We start from the raw sequence: 17,040 nt of genomic DNA on the forward strand, positions 1-17,040 counted from the left end.
GCCGATGAAGGCAAGCATTCCGTATGCCTTCTTGACTACCTTCTCAACCTGCATTGCTACTTTCAGTGACCTGTCTACCTAAACACCCAGATCCCTTTGTCTATCAATACTCTGAAGGCTTCTGCCATTTACTGTATATTTCTTATCTGTTTTAGACCTTCCAAAATGCATTACCTCACATTCAGCCCATCAAGCTTGCACTGACAATCCCACTCAGGCCCGAACCACAAAACCTTGCATATTTACCCTGTTAGGGTCAGGGGCTAAGAGGCAATTCAGTGTGGCCAGCCGACCCAAACCGCACACCTTTGGCCTGGAGGAGAATGTGCAAACTTCACACAGACTGTCAACTGAGACTGAATGGAATTGAGATCACTGCCACCATGCTGCCTGAGTATAGTAAGGGGTTAAGGACAAGCCTTTGGTAGGCACCAGTGTTGCTGTCTCTCCTTGCTGACTTCATGGTAGGACTGTGAGAGCCCAGTGAAAAAGACACATGGGGGCCTAGGAGAATGAAGGGGGGCCTTAAAGGTTTATAAAATCACAAGGGGCAGAAATAAGATATATAGTCAAGGTCTTTTCTCCAGGATAGAAGCAACCTTTTCCAGAGGGTGGTGTGTATATAGAACAAGCTGCCAGAGGAGATGGGGACAATTACAACATTTCAAAGGCAGGTGACAGGTATATGGAAGGTTTAGAGGGATATGGGACAAACACTGATCCATGGATACTATCAGGTTTCCTGAACTGAACTAGTCCCATTTGCAAGTTGAGCTGAAGGGCCTGTTTGTGCTTTATATCTGACTGATTTCATCGTCAGAATGCAGGGTGTTTACCTGATCCATTGATTTGGGAGATTGCTTAGTGTCATCCTGCAGGCTGCTTCCACTGTGTGCCATGCAGATAGTGCTCCCACACCAGAACAATTGCTAGATTTGTAATCATCTCAATTTAGCAGAGTGCTAATGTCAGCCAGCAATGGGCCATGTGAAGGGATTGTGGATGGACACTTGAACCAAAGCTGTAATGGGCAGATGTATCTGTGGCAGGGAGATTGGGGAGGATGTGGAGAGGTCGCTTTCTCCCTCATGTCACAGACAGTCCAGCAGTTCTACCCAATAGGACTCAGCCAGCTTGATCAGGAGAACATCCTCCCAGGTCAATTCCTCATCTCTGCATCCCTGAGTGAACAGAGTTCAGCAGCCAGGGAGGACAACTGGTTTAGTGATCTGCCCCTCTCCAGGGTGTGATCACCAGGGGAGAGATGAAGCACCCTCAGCTCCACATGGACACCCCCAGACCTGATCACACCCCCTCCCCTACACTGGGCTCTGAAACAGACAGAAAACCAGCAGCAGCCCATCAAATCCAGAGAGTTAGTGTTTCTCTCTCAACCCTCAGTCAACCAATCACTCAGCAGGCCCAGTTCTGTGCTGGGATTGGCTCAGCCCAGCCATCAGTCCCATGGAGCCATTGAACTAAGATGGAGGATGCATTGACCAATCAGCTCCCAGACACTAGAAACAAGGAGTCAGTGCTTTATTGATCATTTGATGACTGGCTGAACAGAGTTTGTTTGTGTTTCCTGTACAGGAACAAGGTGATCAATGAAGCAGAGATCAGAGGGACAGCTGTCACAGTCAGGCTCACAATCAGGACCACCTCAGACTCCACACCTACAAAGCAATGAGAAACCAATGGTTAGTGAAGCTAACACTGAGGGGGAAATGGAAACCAGCAGACAGCCAACTCACCCCCTGGAGACCTCTTCTCCATCCTTCCCTCAGCCTCATTCAGGGAGGCTGTTGCCAGCTTGGTCCCATCAGTATCCAGAATGAGCAGGGGTCCAAGTGAGGCCTCAGCTTCCCACTTCAATCCAGCTTCACTCTCTGCAATATCAACCATTCCAGTTAGAGAGGGGAAAGCGGGGAGCTCCCACATCTAGAGGATCAATGTCCTACCAGCTTCAGCTCCAAGATCTCTCCTTCCTCTGGATCCAAATCCCAAATCCCTTGTGGTCCCACAGTTCCCCACATGGCAACAGGCACAAATGTCAAAGCTCGATTCCTCCAATGGGGTCCAGCTAAACAAGAGAAATCAGTCAACCAGGTTGTGCATCATTTCTCCACACAAACACATTCCTGAGGGAGAGAGGGGGAACTCACACATTCTGCATCTTCTGCCAAGTACAAGCTTTGTTCCTGGAATCTCTCCGATCCACTGGAACAACTCTCAGGTGACAGGTGATGAAAATCTGAGGGACACATTCAACACAAGTGCTTATTGAGTGACTCCCTCCCAACATGGAGAGCCCAATGATCAGCTTCCACTTACCAAGGAACGCTCATCCCCAAAGAAACGGAAGGCATCCAGGTCAAAGCGGAGCTTGTCCGGCTCCCGCTCCTCTCCTGGCAACACAAAGGTTGAAAAGGAATCCTCGGCTTTGCTGTCTAGGAGGCAACTGAAGAAAGATGGGAAAAGAGACATGAAGTGAATCCAGAGAAGCCATTGAGATGGGAGGAGCTGGAGAAAGCAGAGAGCTCCTTACCCATTGGAGTCAATGATGCTGTAACTGGGCCTGGAGTCCTGGCCTGGCCTCAATGTAGCTACACAGCGGTCAATGTAGAGCTTCAGGGCCATGTGGTTGCTCATTGAAACAGAGGCCTCAACGTGAATGAGCTCACCCAGGTAGTAGACAGTCGAAGTGCGCTCTGTAAGCCAGTCACCTGAAGGACAAGAGTTGGAGACAGTGGGTATAACTCCCAGTGAGTGAGGACAGGAAATCACTCACTATCCACCCATCACATACCATTCATCAGGTGCAGTGAGAATGACAGATGCCCTTCTCCAGACCTGGCGGAGCTGAATGGGATCCAGGTGGGTTTGATGGGGTCACTGCTCACATTGCCCTTCCTGGAAAGACAGTGGAGCCATTTTAGGACAAGGTCAGAGGTCACGAGCAGCTGGAGATCTTATTGACAATCGAGGAAAGATTCTCACCTCAAATAACGACACTCAATGGGAACGACAGCTCCATTGGTTCTCACAATAACAGATCCACGATACTCTGGGCTGTGGCTCAGGTGGGTGCTGTAGATCAGGAAATCTCCACTCATCTGAAAGACAGCAGCTTAAGGAATGAAGAACTGATGTGAAATGAGAATGTTCTACACTGGGGTTAACAATGAACTCATCCCATTAGAACAATTCTTCAGAGGGGGATTGACAGGGTCAGTGTGAAGAGGCTGTGCCCCCCTCCTCCCCAGGCTGGCAAGAGTCTGGTGGGGGGGCGCTGGGGGGGGAGGGGGGGCGCTGGGGGGGAGGTGGGGGGTAGTCCAATGTTGGACTGGGGTAAACACAGTAAGAAGTCTGACAACACCAGGTTACAAGCAGACCATTGTTCACAAACTACCCAGCCTTCAGGAGAACAGTGACCACAACCCCACACAACCCTGCCACAGCAACCTCTGCAAGACATGCCGGATCATTGACATGGATGACATCACCCGTGAGAATACCATCCACCAGGTACACGGGAAATACTCTTGCAACTCAGCCAACATTGTCTACCTGATACGCTGCAGGAAAGGATGTCCTGAAGCATGGTACATTGGGGAGACCATGCAGACGCTATGACAACGGATGAATGAACATCGCTCAACAATCACCAGGCAAGACTGTTCCCTTTGTGTTGGTGAGCACTTCAGTGGTTATGGGAATTTGGCCTCTGACCTTTGGTTAAGCATTCTCCAAAGCAGCCTTCACAACACAACAGCACAGAGTCGCTGAGCAGAGACTGATAGCCAAGTTCCACACACGAGGACAGCCTCAACCGGGATCTTGGGTTCATGCCGCACTATCTCACCCCCATGACATGCCTGAGTTTGCATAACCTCACTGTCCTGTCTGGAGACATTGCACATCTCTTTAACCTGGGCTTAATGCTCTTTCCACTCACATTGTCGGCCTCTTTAAGACTTGAACAGCAGGTTAGTTATAAAGATTCACATTCTAATCAGTAATCTGTAAACTGTCTGTGCTTTATATGCTCTGTCTGAGGCCAGAACTCTCCATTCACCTGATGAAGGGGCAAACCTCAAAAGCTTGAGTTTACTAACAAATAAACTGGTTGGACTTAAACCTGGTGTTGTCAGACTTCTTACAGGGGAGGGGGCAAAGAGAAGAGGAGAGAGTCATCTCAGGACAGGGGTCAGTCATTTAGGATTAACGTGGTCAGGAATTTCTCCATCCAGCAGCGAATGAATCGAAGAACAAAGAACAAAGAACAGCCCGGCACGGGAAACAGGCCCTTCGGCCCAACGAGCCCATACTGCCATCTTAAAGCATTTTCCTACACCTACCCTGCCCCGTGTGTATGTGAATGGTACCCCTATTGTAACCAGATTCAGGGAAGAATAGTGTAGGGACAATTTGTTACACCAATCAGCCTAACAGCACATCTTTGGGGTGTGGGAGGAAACCGGAGCACCTGGAGGAAACCCACGCAACCAGAATGTGCAAACTCCCACAGACACCGGCCCAAATCCATGTGTCTGCACAGCTAGCAGTGATAGTCACTGAGCTGTTGTGGTGCCCATCTGCTGGTCCAGGTTTAAGCACACACATCGACACAAAGTACTAGACCACTCTCGAAATATCCAAGAGCAGCCCACGCACGACCCACCGTGTGCATGCCCCTCGTTTGACAACAAGGTGGACCGACACACCTGTGGATTAAAAGAGACAAAACATTAACATGTAGTATTACATTTCCAGTATCGTCCCGAGGCTCTGACCCTTTTTAAAACCGTCTCCTTATAACCCTCCATCCCTGTTTCACTCATGTGCCTATTTAAGTAGATCTTAAACAAGTCCAGCGTGCCTGCCTCCACCACCTTACTTTGTAGCGCATTCCATACCCCCCATGACCCTGTGTGAAGAACCTCCCTCTAGTATCCAAATTATACTTCTCCCCCCCTCACCCTTAGATCGTGACCCCTTCTGATATTTGTCTCCAGTCTAGGAAAAAGCCTGCCACTGTTGACTCTATCTATACCCTTCATTATTTTATACACCTCTATCAGATCCCCCCTTAATCTCCGTCTTTCTAAGGAGAAGAGCCCCAGTTTACCCAATCTTGCCTCATAACCAGTCCTTCCATACCAGGCAGCATCCTGCTAAACCTCCTCTGCACTCTCTCCAGGTCCTTCTGGTGGAAAGGTGACCAGAACTGGACACAGTACTCCAAATGCGGTCTAACCAACGTTCTGTACAACTGTAGCATCAGACACCAGCGCTTATACTCTATACCCCGCTCTACAAAGGCTAGCATTCCATAAGCTTCCTTCGCAACCTTCTCCGCCTGGCTTACCGCCTTCAGAGACTTGTGCACTTGCACTCCCAGGTCCCTCTGCATTTCTATACTCTGAATTGGTCTACCTTTTATCATGTAACTCCTCCCTACACTATTCCTTCCAAAATGCATCACCTCATTTGTCAGGATTGAATCCCATCTGCCATCTATCTGCCCAATATATCAGCCTATCTATATCCTGCTGTGTCACCTGACACTCCTCCTCACTATCCACCAATCCTGCCATCTTGGGGTCATCTGCAAACTTGCTGATCACACCACGTGCACCCCCTTCCAAGTCATTTATATATATTACAAAGAGAAGAGGTCCCAGTACTGAGCCCTGCGGCACACCACTGGTGACAGACCTCCAGCTAGAAAAGGACCCTTCCACTACAACTCTGTCTGTCTGTGGAATTCTCTCCAGCCCCAGAGAGCCGGGAATGGTCACTCACTGAGGATATCCAGGACAGAGGCATTTCTTTCTGGCCATTGAGGGAATCATGTTGTAAAGACAGGAACATGGAGGCTGTGGGAAGCTCAGTCCTGATCATAATGACTGGGGAACGGGCTGAAGGGCCTCATCTGGTTAGCAGTGTTGCTATGCAACCTCAGCCCTTGCTGCAAGGAGAGATCATTAGCACAAGACCAGAATTAACAGGGAAGGGATTCAATAAAAGCTTCAGTTCACAGGAAAAGGAGCTACAAGTTCTCAGGAATTGGGAGCAGGGAAATAGCAGAGTTTGGAATCAGGGAGCCTTTTATTCCAATGACTGGGAAAGTGGGAAGTGTGGAGTTCCTCTTTAGTCCAATCCATCTCAACTCCCATTTCATTCAGATTCAACGCATTTCTATTCAACTGGACTGAAACTCAACCCTCAGTTGAGTTGATCTGAATGAGGGGGAAATCAAACTGAAAAATCCTCAAAATAGGAAAAGCTGGGAGGAAGCAAAGAGAAGCTTCCAGAACAATGGGGTTGGAGAGACTCAGACCAGTGAAAGTCAAATCCTGAATAGAAAGCTAGTTTGGCCTTTAGAAAGCAGGAGACAGCTATCTCCTCAATATCAATGAGATCTGACCAAGTGTTGGAGTGAAGAGTGGGGAACAACCTCCAGCCCCAGCTCAGAGGCAGAGTTTGAGGATTCACATTCCCTGCAATCTGCTGCCACACTCATGGAGCCCATAGTCAAAGAGGACAGTGTGGTTCTGAGAGTAGATCCTGGTTGGCCGACAACGTGCTGTCCCCAGGGTCAGATCAGCAGCTTTAACCAGGTGCCTGGTTCCAAATAAATCCAGCTGGACCCTGAGCAGCAGCTTGTCCTCTCCACACTGCACCCTCACACTCTGCACTGGAGACACACCTTGACCCTCAGACACACGCAAATGGGAATCAAAGGGAGGCCCAGGAGGAGGGAGTGTCTGAGGCCTCGGGGTGGCTTTGACTATTCCCCATGGAAACTGTTGCCACGTATCAGAGCAACAAACAGCTCCAACTAACACCAGCACTGGGAAGAAACCCCTCACTCCAAAATCCCCCATCATAACAAACAACTCAAGCATCCCTTCAGGCACCAAGTAACACCTTTTATACACACAGCCCACACTCAGCTGACAGCAATTTACACACACACACCCCCCGGGGCTTTTTTTAACCAATCAGGTTGTTTTTTCCCAATGATATAGACTGTATTTTTTAATTTTTTTTTTACAGAGTCAAAATTTTATTTCCAAATGCAGCAAAGTTAATATTTCCATTCGAATCCCAGTCGTTCTTTTGGGTGGGTTGATCCAAGCAAACAAACTTAAATTACGTTCGGACAAAGAAAAAGGGGGCGGCTCCCCAAAAGGAGGGGGAACGGCCCGAACAGAAACAAAGGAAACTTAAAACGAGTCAAATCAAAATGTGATTCTCGGGGTCTATAAGGCACCTCAGCGAGGCGCAGGAAGGGCTCCACGCACACGGAATAGAGTTGGCCGGACAAGGGGCAGCCCTGCCGTACCCCTCTCCCGAAGCGAAGGGGCACCGTCAGCGACCCGTTAACCTTAATCAGACACTCTGCGGCAGAGAAATGTTTCATGATACAAAAGATAAAGACAGTGGGAATGGGGAGAGTAAAGAAACGGAAAGGGTGCGATTTTCCCTGCCGGCTGCGCTGCTCGAGTCGCTCAGTGAGCCGGGGAATGTCAGCGGGAGGGAAACAAACGGGATTGGCGACGAGCGTCCAGCCAGTGGCAATCTTCCCAGACCATTTTATTGGATGTTATCAGCCTGGCGCTGGGGAAGAGCGTGAGGCTGATTCCAACATTCAGGAGCTGCTCTGGATCTATTCAGCCCAGGACCCAATCGTCTGGGTTTGCAAAAGTTTCCCACCCCGCCAGTGCAGTTCACAGAGTCACAGAGATTTACAGCATGGAAACAGGCCCTTTGGCCCCACTAGCCCATGCTGCCCTTTTGTTTTAAACCCCACGCTAGTGCCAATTGCCCATGGAACTAAGCGAGGGGATTAAGGGTTATGGGGAGAGGGCGGGAAAGTGGAACTGAGCCACGACAGATCAGCCATGATCTTATTGAATGGCGGGGCAGGCTCGAAGGGCGAGATGGCCTACTCCTGCTCCTATTTCTTATGTTCTTATGTTCTTATGATGGGAGTCGGGGGGAAGTGGGGGAGGTGAGTGGCTGTGCGGACCACCCAGGTTCCAGCTTCCAGAGGCACAAGGGGGTGAAGGAGCCCCTTCACTCCGCCAGGAAAAGTGGCAGGATGGCATTGCAGCAACACTCTCCAATATGGACATCAAGCAATGAGATTGTGTGAGTGAGAGAGGGACTGACTGCTGGGCTGAATGTGTCATCAACCTCAGAAACACACGGCACTGAAGCCAAACCCTGTGAGGGTTCTGCTTGAGAAAATGATTGGGGAACGAACCCCAATTCTCAGCCCAGTATGTGGCCAGTGGATGCAGAGACACAAGGGGATTGGGTGTGACTTAATGTGTCAATAAATGTCCCCATTATCCTGAAGCAGAGGGGTGTGTGTGTGTGTGTGTGTGTGTGTGTGTCTGTGTGTGTGTGTGCGTGTGTGTGTGTGTGTGTGTGTGTATGAATGAGAGAGAGAGTGAAGGAGAGGAGGAGGGAGGAAGGAGGAGAGGGAGGGAGGGATCGAGGGGCGGACATATGGATGGATGGGGCCGGACAGCTGCAGCTGTGCCAGATGTGGAGGTCCTGGGGCCAGATGAGGAGGAAGTGATGGAGAACAGCGGTCAGTAGACAAAGTTAAAGTTATCACAGACAAGATGGAGTCAAAGACAGCAGCCGCCTCTCTCTCAGACACTGATGTCACATCAAGATGTAATGTGAGGAAAAGAGAATGAAGGTGTGAAGAGGCACAAAGTTGGTCTGGCTGTTGAAGCATTGCACACTTATTCACCCACAGCTGTGGGGGGTAAACGTCTGCTTTGCCCTTCTGGCTGGAAGAGGATGTGGCTTTAAAAATTGTTGTGGGGGTGGCAGGGACGAGGCTGGTGGAGGTGGCGACCATCCTGGCATCTCAGTGGTTTCCTGCTGATGGGATCCTCATTCTGTGTCTCATTCCTGCACAAAATCAGATCAAATCAAATGGTGTCTGACCTCCCTGGCACATCTCTCCATGAGCCTCACACCTCTGGAACATTCCTGGCCTCTTCCTCAGAATCCTCACCATCATCCTCAGTGTCTGAGTGTGTCTCCTCTATGTCTTCACCTGGGACTTCCTCTCCTCATTACAAAGCCCCGTTTTGAAATGTACATCCCTCAATTCACCCTCAGACACTGTTAGCCTGCCCTCTGTTAAGCTGCAGCTCTGAGTGTGGACCTTCCCTTTGTGGCATAACTGTCCCCCCTTAGACATTCAGGACCCGTTATCTGACAGGACGCTCCCATCCTATCGGCCAGACAACGTCTGCATTCTGACTCCTTTACCCCCAAACCACCCACCAATCAGTTTATTGCCCTTCCCCACTCATAATACATTGTCTAAACGCACTTGCGCAAGGCCTTTGACAAGGTCCCGCATGGTGGGTTGCTGCAGAAGGTAAAATCTCACAGGGTCCAGGGGAAGGTAGCCAATTGGATCCAAAATTGGATTGAGACAGAAGGCAGCAGGTGGTTGTAGAGGTTGTTTTTGAAACTGGAGACCCGTGACCAGCGGTGTGCCTCAGGGATCGGTGCTGGGACCACTGCTATTTGTCATTTATATGAATGATTTGGATGAGAATTTAGGAGACATGGTTAGTAAGTTTGCAGATGACACCAAGCTTAGTGGCATAGTGGACAGTAAATAAGGCTATCCAGGATTCCAACGGGATCTTAATAAATTGGTGGGTACAATTTTGTCTTTTAAAAAGCATTTAGATAGTTATACGGGTAAGTTTGGTATCGAGGGACATGGCCAAACGGGGGCATTTAGAACTAGCTTAATAGTAAAAGCTGGGACAGCATGAAGAAGTTGGGCCAAAGGGCCTGTTTCCATGCTGTAAACCTTTATGACTCTTACCAACAAGAACAAGTCCATGTCTGTGAACATTCTCCTCACCCCTCCCTCTTTGCCTCAGAGACCCCCACCCACCACTTATCCAAACTGACCACTTCACCTGGTGCTGCTCAGCTTTACCCTAAGCCGAGCAGCATGAGTTTGTTGTTTGCTGCTGACCTCACCTTGATGGTCAGGCTTATTGTGGGAAAGTTGTAATTTAGTGAATGTGCATGAGATTCAGAAGTACGGAAATGATTTTCCCATCAGCAGACACCGTGAGTACCGTCTGCCACTGAACTGCCGCTAATGTAATCCAATAAACGCATCCCGCCATCAGGAAAGGGAGATTTCAGTTCCTGTCCGATTAAGTCACCCTGTCAGCCACATTCCCTTTCCTGATGGTCCAAATAAATTCAAATCAATATTGTGCTATTGAGCAAACATTCTTAATCTCAGGGAATCACTTCTTTTCATCATTGAATAATCGCACAATTTTAATAAAGGGATATTTAAACACACTCATCAACTGCTCTCTGAACTTAGCCTGAACCACCACGTAAATATAAGTGTTTGTACAGCAGCTCAGGAGCTGCAGCATGAAGCCAAATTCAATAACAATTAGATGCATGTCTACGGATCGATATTGCAACAACCACATGCGGTACCATATGGAATATACCATAAATGTTGCCCATAACAGGATGAAATTTGCTGAGAGACTAAAGAGCAAAATGATGGATTTCCTTCGCTTCTCCATCTCTGGATCTCCGGGACTCTCCCCAACGCTGTGATTTCGCAGTCTCTTGCGAGCTCTGTTGCTCACTAAAATGTGCTTCACAGTGAAAATGTTGAACAGCAGAATCAGGACAAATGGTACAAATGGGGTCAGAATGTGGTGGAGGAACTCGATTGAAACCCAGACGTCAGAAAACCGAACAGACTCCGGTACAAAACAAAAGAAGGGAGAGTTGAACAGCAAATACCGACCGGTGTGTATAAAATACCACATCGTGTTCTTTAAACAGCTCAGCACACTCACGGTTCCCAGGGCCACAGCCGCCATTTTCTCGGTACAATATTTCTTTCTCAGATTCTCACCACAAATAGCCACAAATCGATCAAAGGTGAACGTGACAGTGAACCAGACGGAACAGTCAGTGGCTGCATGAAGCAGCACACCGTGGATATTACACACTGGGACATCGTCCAGGAAAGTAAACTGTTCCCAAAAAACAATTGGAATCTGTCTCAATACCACATCCAAGATGATTACCAGGAGATCTGCCGTCGCCATGGCCACGAGGTAACGCGTTACACATTTGGAGAGACCGCACTTCCCCTGAGCTAGGACCCCGATCATCACTGAGTTCACTGTGTGGATGGGGAATAAATAGGAAAATTGTCCATCATTATGCAAGCAAGCCTATCAGATTCATTCAGGACATTGAGGTTTTGAAATGTATTTTTGGTTGGGTAAAATAGTTGGGTGTTAAGGAGTGATTTTTCAAATGGTGAAGTGAGGTTGAGCAGTAGAGAGGTGCAGGGAGGGAAGTCCACAGCTCGATGGTCTGGACACTCACAGCTGGGATACTTTATAAAGACAATTTTTTCAGTTCATTTCAAAACGGACATTAGCCAACCTGAAAAAAGAATCTGCAGCTGGTCACCAGATGTCTTGCCTGAGTTTCAACATAACGATGGCTACACGGACACTCAGCCTGATCCAAGCACCTTCAAACATAGACAATTCTTCACAGGTCGCAATCTCCCAGAATGGTGCAAATGGACACAACATTAGTGACTCCAACCAGTTTGGAAAAGAGAGCCTGTTTACTGACTCGTGACCAGTGTCTCCGACAGCAAAGAACTCCTGACTCAATTAAACCTCAAGATTCCAGTCACCCTGCGTCCAACATTGAGCAGCTACATCAAATGACCACCTCTGAAAGATGCTGTTGTGTTGTTTGTTGGAACTGAATTCCAGCAATTCCTGTCTTATCTGGAATATGAGCAGAACTCCAGGCAATGGCCTGTGCTGTCTATCACCACGCTGGTGGCAGCAGAGGGAACTCCAACCCTTTTCAAACCTGCTGACTGCTGGAATATTGGAACTCAGACCTACAGACTTACTCATTCTATGTACCTTCTTCTGTCATGGAGGATGGAAGACAAAGAACTCAACAACCAGTCAACCTCCCCTCGGAAGGAACATTCCTGTTGACTCACGATTCCTGACTCTGGACACGTACAAAACCCGTCCTTGTATTTCACTCTGGCTGTGTCCTGAACCCGCTTTCTCTTTCCCGATCCCCCATTGATTGTGTGAGCGTAAGAAGAGGTGAATGTTGTGAAACCTCTCCCTCGTATGTTTGTGGAAAATTAAACCATGCTTTATATTTTAATCTCAGCTGGAGTTTCCTGTGCAAGTGGTGAGCAGAGGAATGTTTCCAAATTTGTGATTGCAACTGAAGTCAACAGCTTCAGTCTTCTCAAAACTTAAACAAAAACAAGAGTGAGGCAGCTGGAGTTAGAGACTTACCCGGGATACCAACAATAGCGAGGACAGGGTAGTAACCTGCTTGAATCACAAAAAGTAGCCCATAAATTCGCCAAGTTAATGTCATCCAATAAGCCTCCCAAACAAGATAGTTAAGTCCATTAGTTAAACTCCGATCCATTGTTGTAATATTCCGATCCTTTATTCCCAGATTCTGATCCATTGTTGTAACATTTCAATTCATTATTCCCAGATTCCGATCTCTCCTCTCCCGCTCTGTATAGTCACTGCTCCCTGTTATTGCTGGGGGTGGTTGAAATGATTCTCACTGAAATGATTCCCTTATTATTAGAAGAGGGAGCCCCCGAATGACACATTTAGTATCCATGGGGAGTAACATTAATTACAGTCACTAAACAAACAGGTTCAGTCACCCCTGGATGGTTTGAAGGTATGAGGAAAGATGGAATGAACTCAGGTGTTTTCTCTGGAAAAACTGAGGCTGAGGGGGGACCTGACAGAGGTCAACAAAATCATGAGAAGCAGAGATTGGGTGGATAGTCTGAGGCTTTTTCCAAGGGTGGAAGAATCAACTACAAGAGGGCACAAGTCCGAGGTGAGGGGGTGAAGTTTCGAGAAGATGTGTAGAGGAAGTTTTTCACACAGAGAGTGATGGGTGCCTGGAACTCGCTGCTGGAGAAGGTGGTGGAATCAGGCACATTAGCAACATTCAAGGCGTATCTTGATAGACACATGAACGGGAGGTGAACAGAGAGATAGAAACTGCACATGGGAAACAAGTAATGGTCTAAATCAGGATGACTAATTGCTGCAGACTCGGTGGGCCAAAGGGCTTGTTCCTGTATTGTTCTTCGTTCCAATCCAACACTTTTTCTCCCAGAGTGAAATGGAACATTTCCCCGGTCCGTTCCACACCAGGAACTTTTATTTTTCACCATAGTCTTTGATGTGGCACTTTATTAAATACCTTCAGGAAACCTAAGTACCGCACATCCACTGGTTCCCCTTTATTCACGGCACATTTTACTTCTTCAAACAGCTCCAATAAATTGTTTAACGTTGGGTGGGATTTTCTGGTCACTTGGGCTGGTGGGTTCTTATCATTCTGCCGATAGTGAATCCCATCCATGGGTTTCGCAGAGGCGAGGGGTGTGTTCAATGAGAAACCACGATGGGGTCAGAAGATTTTGATTTGATATCTTATTGTCACATGTATTGGTTTACAGTGAAAAGGATTGATTCTTAAATTTTGTATCTGTATCGCGATGGAAAAAGTTGGAAGAGAGCATGCCTGAGTTGTACATGTCCTTTATTATGCAGGCTGCTTTTCTAAGATAGCCGGAAGTGTTGACAGAGTGAATGGATAGGAGACTGGTTTGTGTGATGGATTGGTCTACGTTCATGACCCTTTGTACGTTTTTGCGGTCTTGGACAGAGTAGGAGCCATACCAAGCTGTGATACACCCAGAAAGAATGCTCTTTGTGGTACATCTGTAAAAGTTGGTGACAGTTGTAGATGACATGCCAAATTTTCTTAGTCACCTGAGAAAGTCGAGGCATTGGTGGGTTTTCTGAATGATGGTGTTGGCACGGAGGGATCGGGACAGGTTGTTGGTGATGTGGCTGTCGAGAAATTTGATGCTCTCGTCCATTTCCAGTTCATCCCCGGTGATATAGACAGGGGCGTGACCTCCATTATGCTTCCTGAAGTCGATGATGATCTCCTTTGTTTTGTTGACACTGAGGGAGAGATTATTGTCATTGCACCAGTTCACCAGATTCTCGATCTCATTTCTGTCCTATCTCATCATTGTTTGAGATCTGACCCACTACGGTGGTGCCATCAGCAAACTGAAAAATGGAGTTGGAGGGGAATTTGGCCTCACAGCCATAGGTGTATAAGGAGTCTAGTAAGGGGCTGAGGACACAGCCATGTGGGGGACCTGTGTTGTGGATGATCATGGAGGAGGTATCGTTGTGTATCTTTACTGATTGTATCGTAGTTGGTGCCAGTGGAATCAGCAAGTGGGAAGGAGACATTGAAGGATGAAGTAGGTGAGTGACATGATGGCAGCAGAGTTTAATGTGGGACAATGTGTTGGAAAGTGAAAAGTGGGTCAATGTCCCCTCACTCACCTTGACCAGTTTGCAGTGGCCCTTTTGAACTCAGGTACGTTACGCAGTGAGTTCCACAAAGGGCGACAAGTATCAGGTGAAGGTCCAACACTACGGTATTGAACACTTCAGAATATTGAATTTGATGATCAGCCAGGATCAAAATGAATGGAGGAACAGCCTCAAAGGGCCGAATGGCCCACTCCTGCTTCTAGTTTCTATGTTTCCATATCAAGGATTTCATCAAAACAGAAAAAGATAAAGAATTGATATGAAATGGTGTTAAAGAGTGGAGGAGATAGGGATTGAGGATTGATCCAGTTCCACAGAGAATGGGATTGGAAAGGTACAACAGGAGTAGGTGGGATAACTCTAGATAAGGAAGGAATATGGACAAAGAGAGGAAAAGACTTTGGACACTGACTTTTAGGGAGCCGCCCCCTTTTTCTTTGTCCGAATGTAATTTGAGTTTGTTTGTTTGCTTCGACCCACCCAAAAGAGCGACCCGAAAGACCCTGCGGTGCCCAACGGGCACGGAAGGCCTTGACAGTGCCCGTGGACACCGCGTGCTCCCTCTCCAGGGACACCCGGCCGTGATCGTAGCCGCGGTAGAGGGGCAGGCAGTCGGGACGGACGGCCCCGTCGATCGCCCGCTGCCTGGACCTGTTGATGGAGCAATGGTCTGGAGGCAATGCAGAGAGCTCTGCAGATGGAGAAGAATGTGAACCAGAGTCTGCTGGATCTGCACAAACTCTCCTCTGGGAACTCTGACCCTCATCTGTGTGACTTCCTGGAGACTCACTACTTGGATGAACAAGTGAAGATGATCAAGAAGCTTGGAGATCACATCACCAACCTGAAGAGAGTGGGAGCCCCTGAGAATGGCCTGGGAGAGGACCTGTTTGACAGGCTCACCCTCAACTGACTGGGATTCTGGAATCCTTGTTTCAATTGTCTATAGAAATAAAATCCTGTTCTGCTTTCCATGGAAAAAAATTACAGTATTATCATGGAAAAAAAAACAGCCTGATTGGTTAAAAAAAGCCCCGGGGGGTGTGTGTGTGTAAATTGCTGTCAGCTGAGTGTGGGCTGTGTGTATAAAAGGTGTTACTTGGTGCCTGAAGGGATGCTTGAGTTGTTTGTTATGATGGGGGATTTTGGAGTGAGGGGTTTCTTCCCAGTGCTGGTGTTAGTTGGAGCTGTTTGTTGCTCTGATACGTGGCAACAGTTTCCATGGGGAATAGTCAAAGCCACCCCGAGGCCTCAGACACTCCCTCCTCCTGGGCCTCCCTTTGATTCCCATTTGCGTGTGTCTGAGGGTCAAGGTGTGTCTCCAGTGCAGAGTGTGAGGGTGCAGTGTGGAGAGGACAAGCTGCTGCTCAGGGTCCAGCTGGATTTATTTGGAACCAGGCACCTGGTTAAAGCTGCTGATCTGACCCTGGGGACAGCAGGTTGTCGGCCAACCAGGATCTACTCTCAGAACCACACTGTCCTCTTTGACTATGGGCTCCATGAGTGTGGCAGCAGATTGCAGGGAATGTGAATCCTCAAACTCTGCCTCTGAGCTGGGGCTGGAGGTTGTTCCCCACTCTTCACTCCAACACTTGGTCAGATCTCATTGATATTGAGGAGATAGCTGTCTCCTGCTTTCTAAAGGCCAAACTAGCTTTCTATTCAGGATTTGACTTTCACTGGTCTGAGTCTCTCCAACCCCATTGTTCTGGAAGCTTCTCTTTGCTTCCTCCCAGCTTTTCCTATTTTGAGGATTTTTCAGTTTGATTTCCCCCTCATTCAGATCAACTCAACTGAGGGTTGAGTTTCAGTCCAGTTGAATAGAAATGGGTTGAATCGGAATGAAATGGGAGTTGAGATGGATTGGACTAAAGAGGAACTCCACACTTCCCACTTTCCCAGTCATTGGAATTAAAGGCTCCCTGATTCCAAACTGTGCTATTTCCCTGCTCCCAATTCCTGAGAACTTGTAGCTCCTTTTCCTGTGAACTGAAGCTTTTATTGAATCCCTTCCCTGTTAATTCTGGTCTTGTGCTAATGATCTCTCCTTGCAGCAAGGGCTGAGGTTGCATAGCAACACTGCTAACCAGATGAGGCCCTTCAGCCCGTTCCCCAGTCATTATGATCAGGATTGAGCTTCCCACAGCCTCCATGTTCCTGTCTTTACAACATGATTCCCTCAATGGCCAGAAAGAAATGCCTCTGTCCTGAATATCCTCAGTGAGTGACCATTCCCAGCTCTCTGGGGCTGGAGAGAATTCCACAGACAGACAGAGTTGTAGTGGAAGGGTCCTTTTCTAGCTGGAGGTCTGTCACCAGTGGTGTGCTGCAGGGCTCAGTACTGGGACCTCTTCTCTTTGTAATATATATAAACGACTTGGAAGGGGGCGTACGTGGTGTGATCAGCAAGTTTGCAGATGACACCAAGATGGCAGGATTGGTGGATAGTGAGGAGGAGTGTCAGGTGACACAGCAGGATATAGATAGGCTGGTATTTTGGGCAGATTGATGGCAGATGGGGTTTAATCCTGAC

At 48.1% G+C, this 17,040-nt stretch overlaps 2 protein-coding genes across 2 annotated transcripts in view; one reads left to right on the forward strand and one right to left on the reverse strand.

The window, feature by feature from the left end:
* Positions 1 to 1,941: 1,941 nt before the first annotated feature.
* On the reverse strand, positions 1,942 to 10,925 carry LOC145360925 (zona pellucida sperm-binding protein 3-like). Its single transcript, XM_080216431.1, has 7 exons — positions 10,902 to 10,925; positions 3,001 to 3,116; positions 2,810 to 2,913; positions 2,549 to 2,726; positions 2,335 to 2,461; positions 2,166 to 2,254; positions 1,942 to 2,083 (listed from the first exon to the last, which is right to left on the reverse strand). Exons 1-7 carry the CDS (start codon positions 10,923 to 10,925, stop codon positions 1,942 to 1,944), a joined length of 780 nt encoding a protein of 259 aa, XP_080072557.1.
* Positions 10,926 to 15,621: 4,696 nt separating this feature from the next.
* The window catches only part of LOC145360927 (zona pellucida sperm-binding protein 3-like), a 64,869-nt gene continuing 63,450 nt past the window's right edge, over positions 15,622 to 17,040 (forward strand). Inside the window, exon 1 of the mRNA XM_080216432.1 lies at positions 15,622 to 16,034. Coding sequence (XP_080072558.1) covers positions 15,622 to 16,034 — 413 coding nt within the window. The remainder of the gene's footprint in view (positions 16,035 to 17,040) is intronic.

The sequence above is a fragment of the Carcharhinus amblyrhynchos genome, chromosome 33, assembly GCF_965287045.1.
Source record: "Carcharhinus amblyrhynchos chromosome 33, sCarAmb.v2.hapA, whole genome shotgun sequence".
Classification (NCBI taxonomy): Eukaryota; Metazoa; Chordata; class Chondrichthyes; order Carcharhiniformes; family Carcharhinidae; genus Carcharhinus; species Carcharhinus amblyrhynchos.

Coding starts and splice junctions, on each gene's coding strand:
- LOC145360925 (XM_080216431.1), bottom strand. CDS start 10,925: ATGGCGGCTGTGGCCCTGGGAACC. Junction 2,914..3,000: donor ATTGAGTGTCGTTATTTGAG/GTGAGAATCTTT, acceptor CTGTCTTTCCAG/GAAGGGCAATGTGAGCAGTG. Junction 2,727..2,809: donor CTCACTGCACCTGATGAATG/GTATGTGATGGG, acceptor CTTGTCCTTCAG/GTGACTGGCTTACAGAGCGC.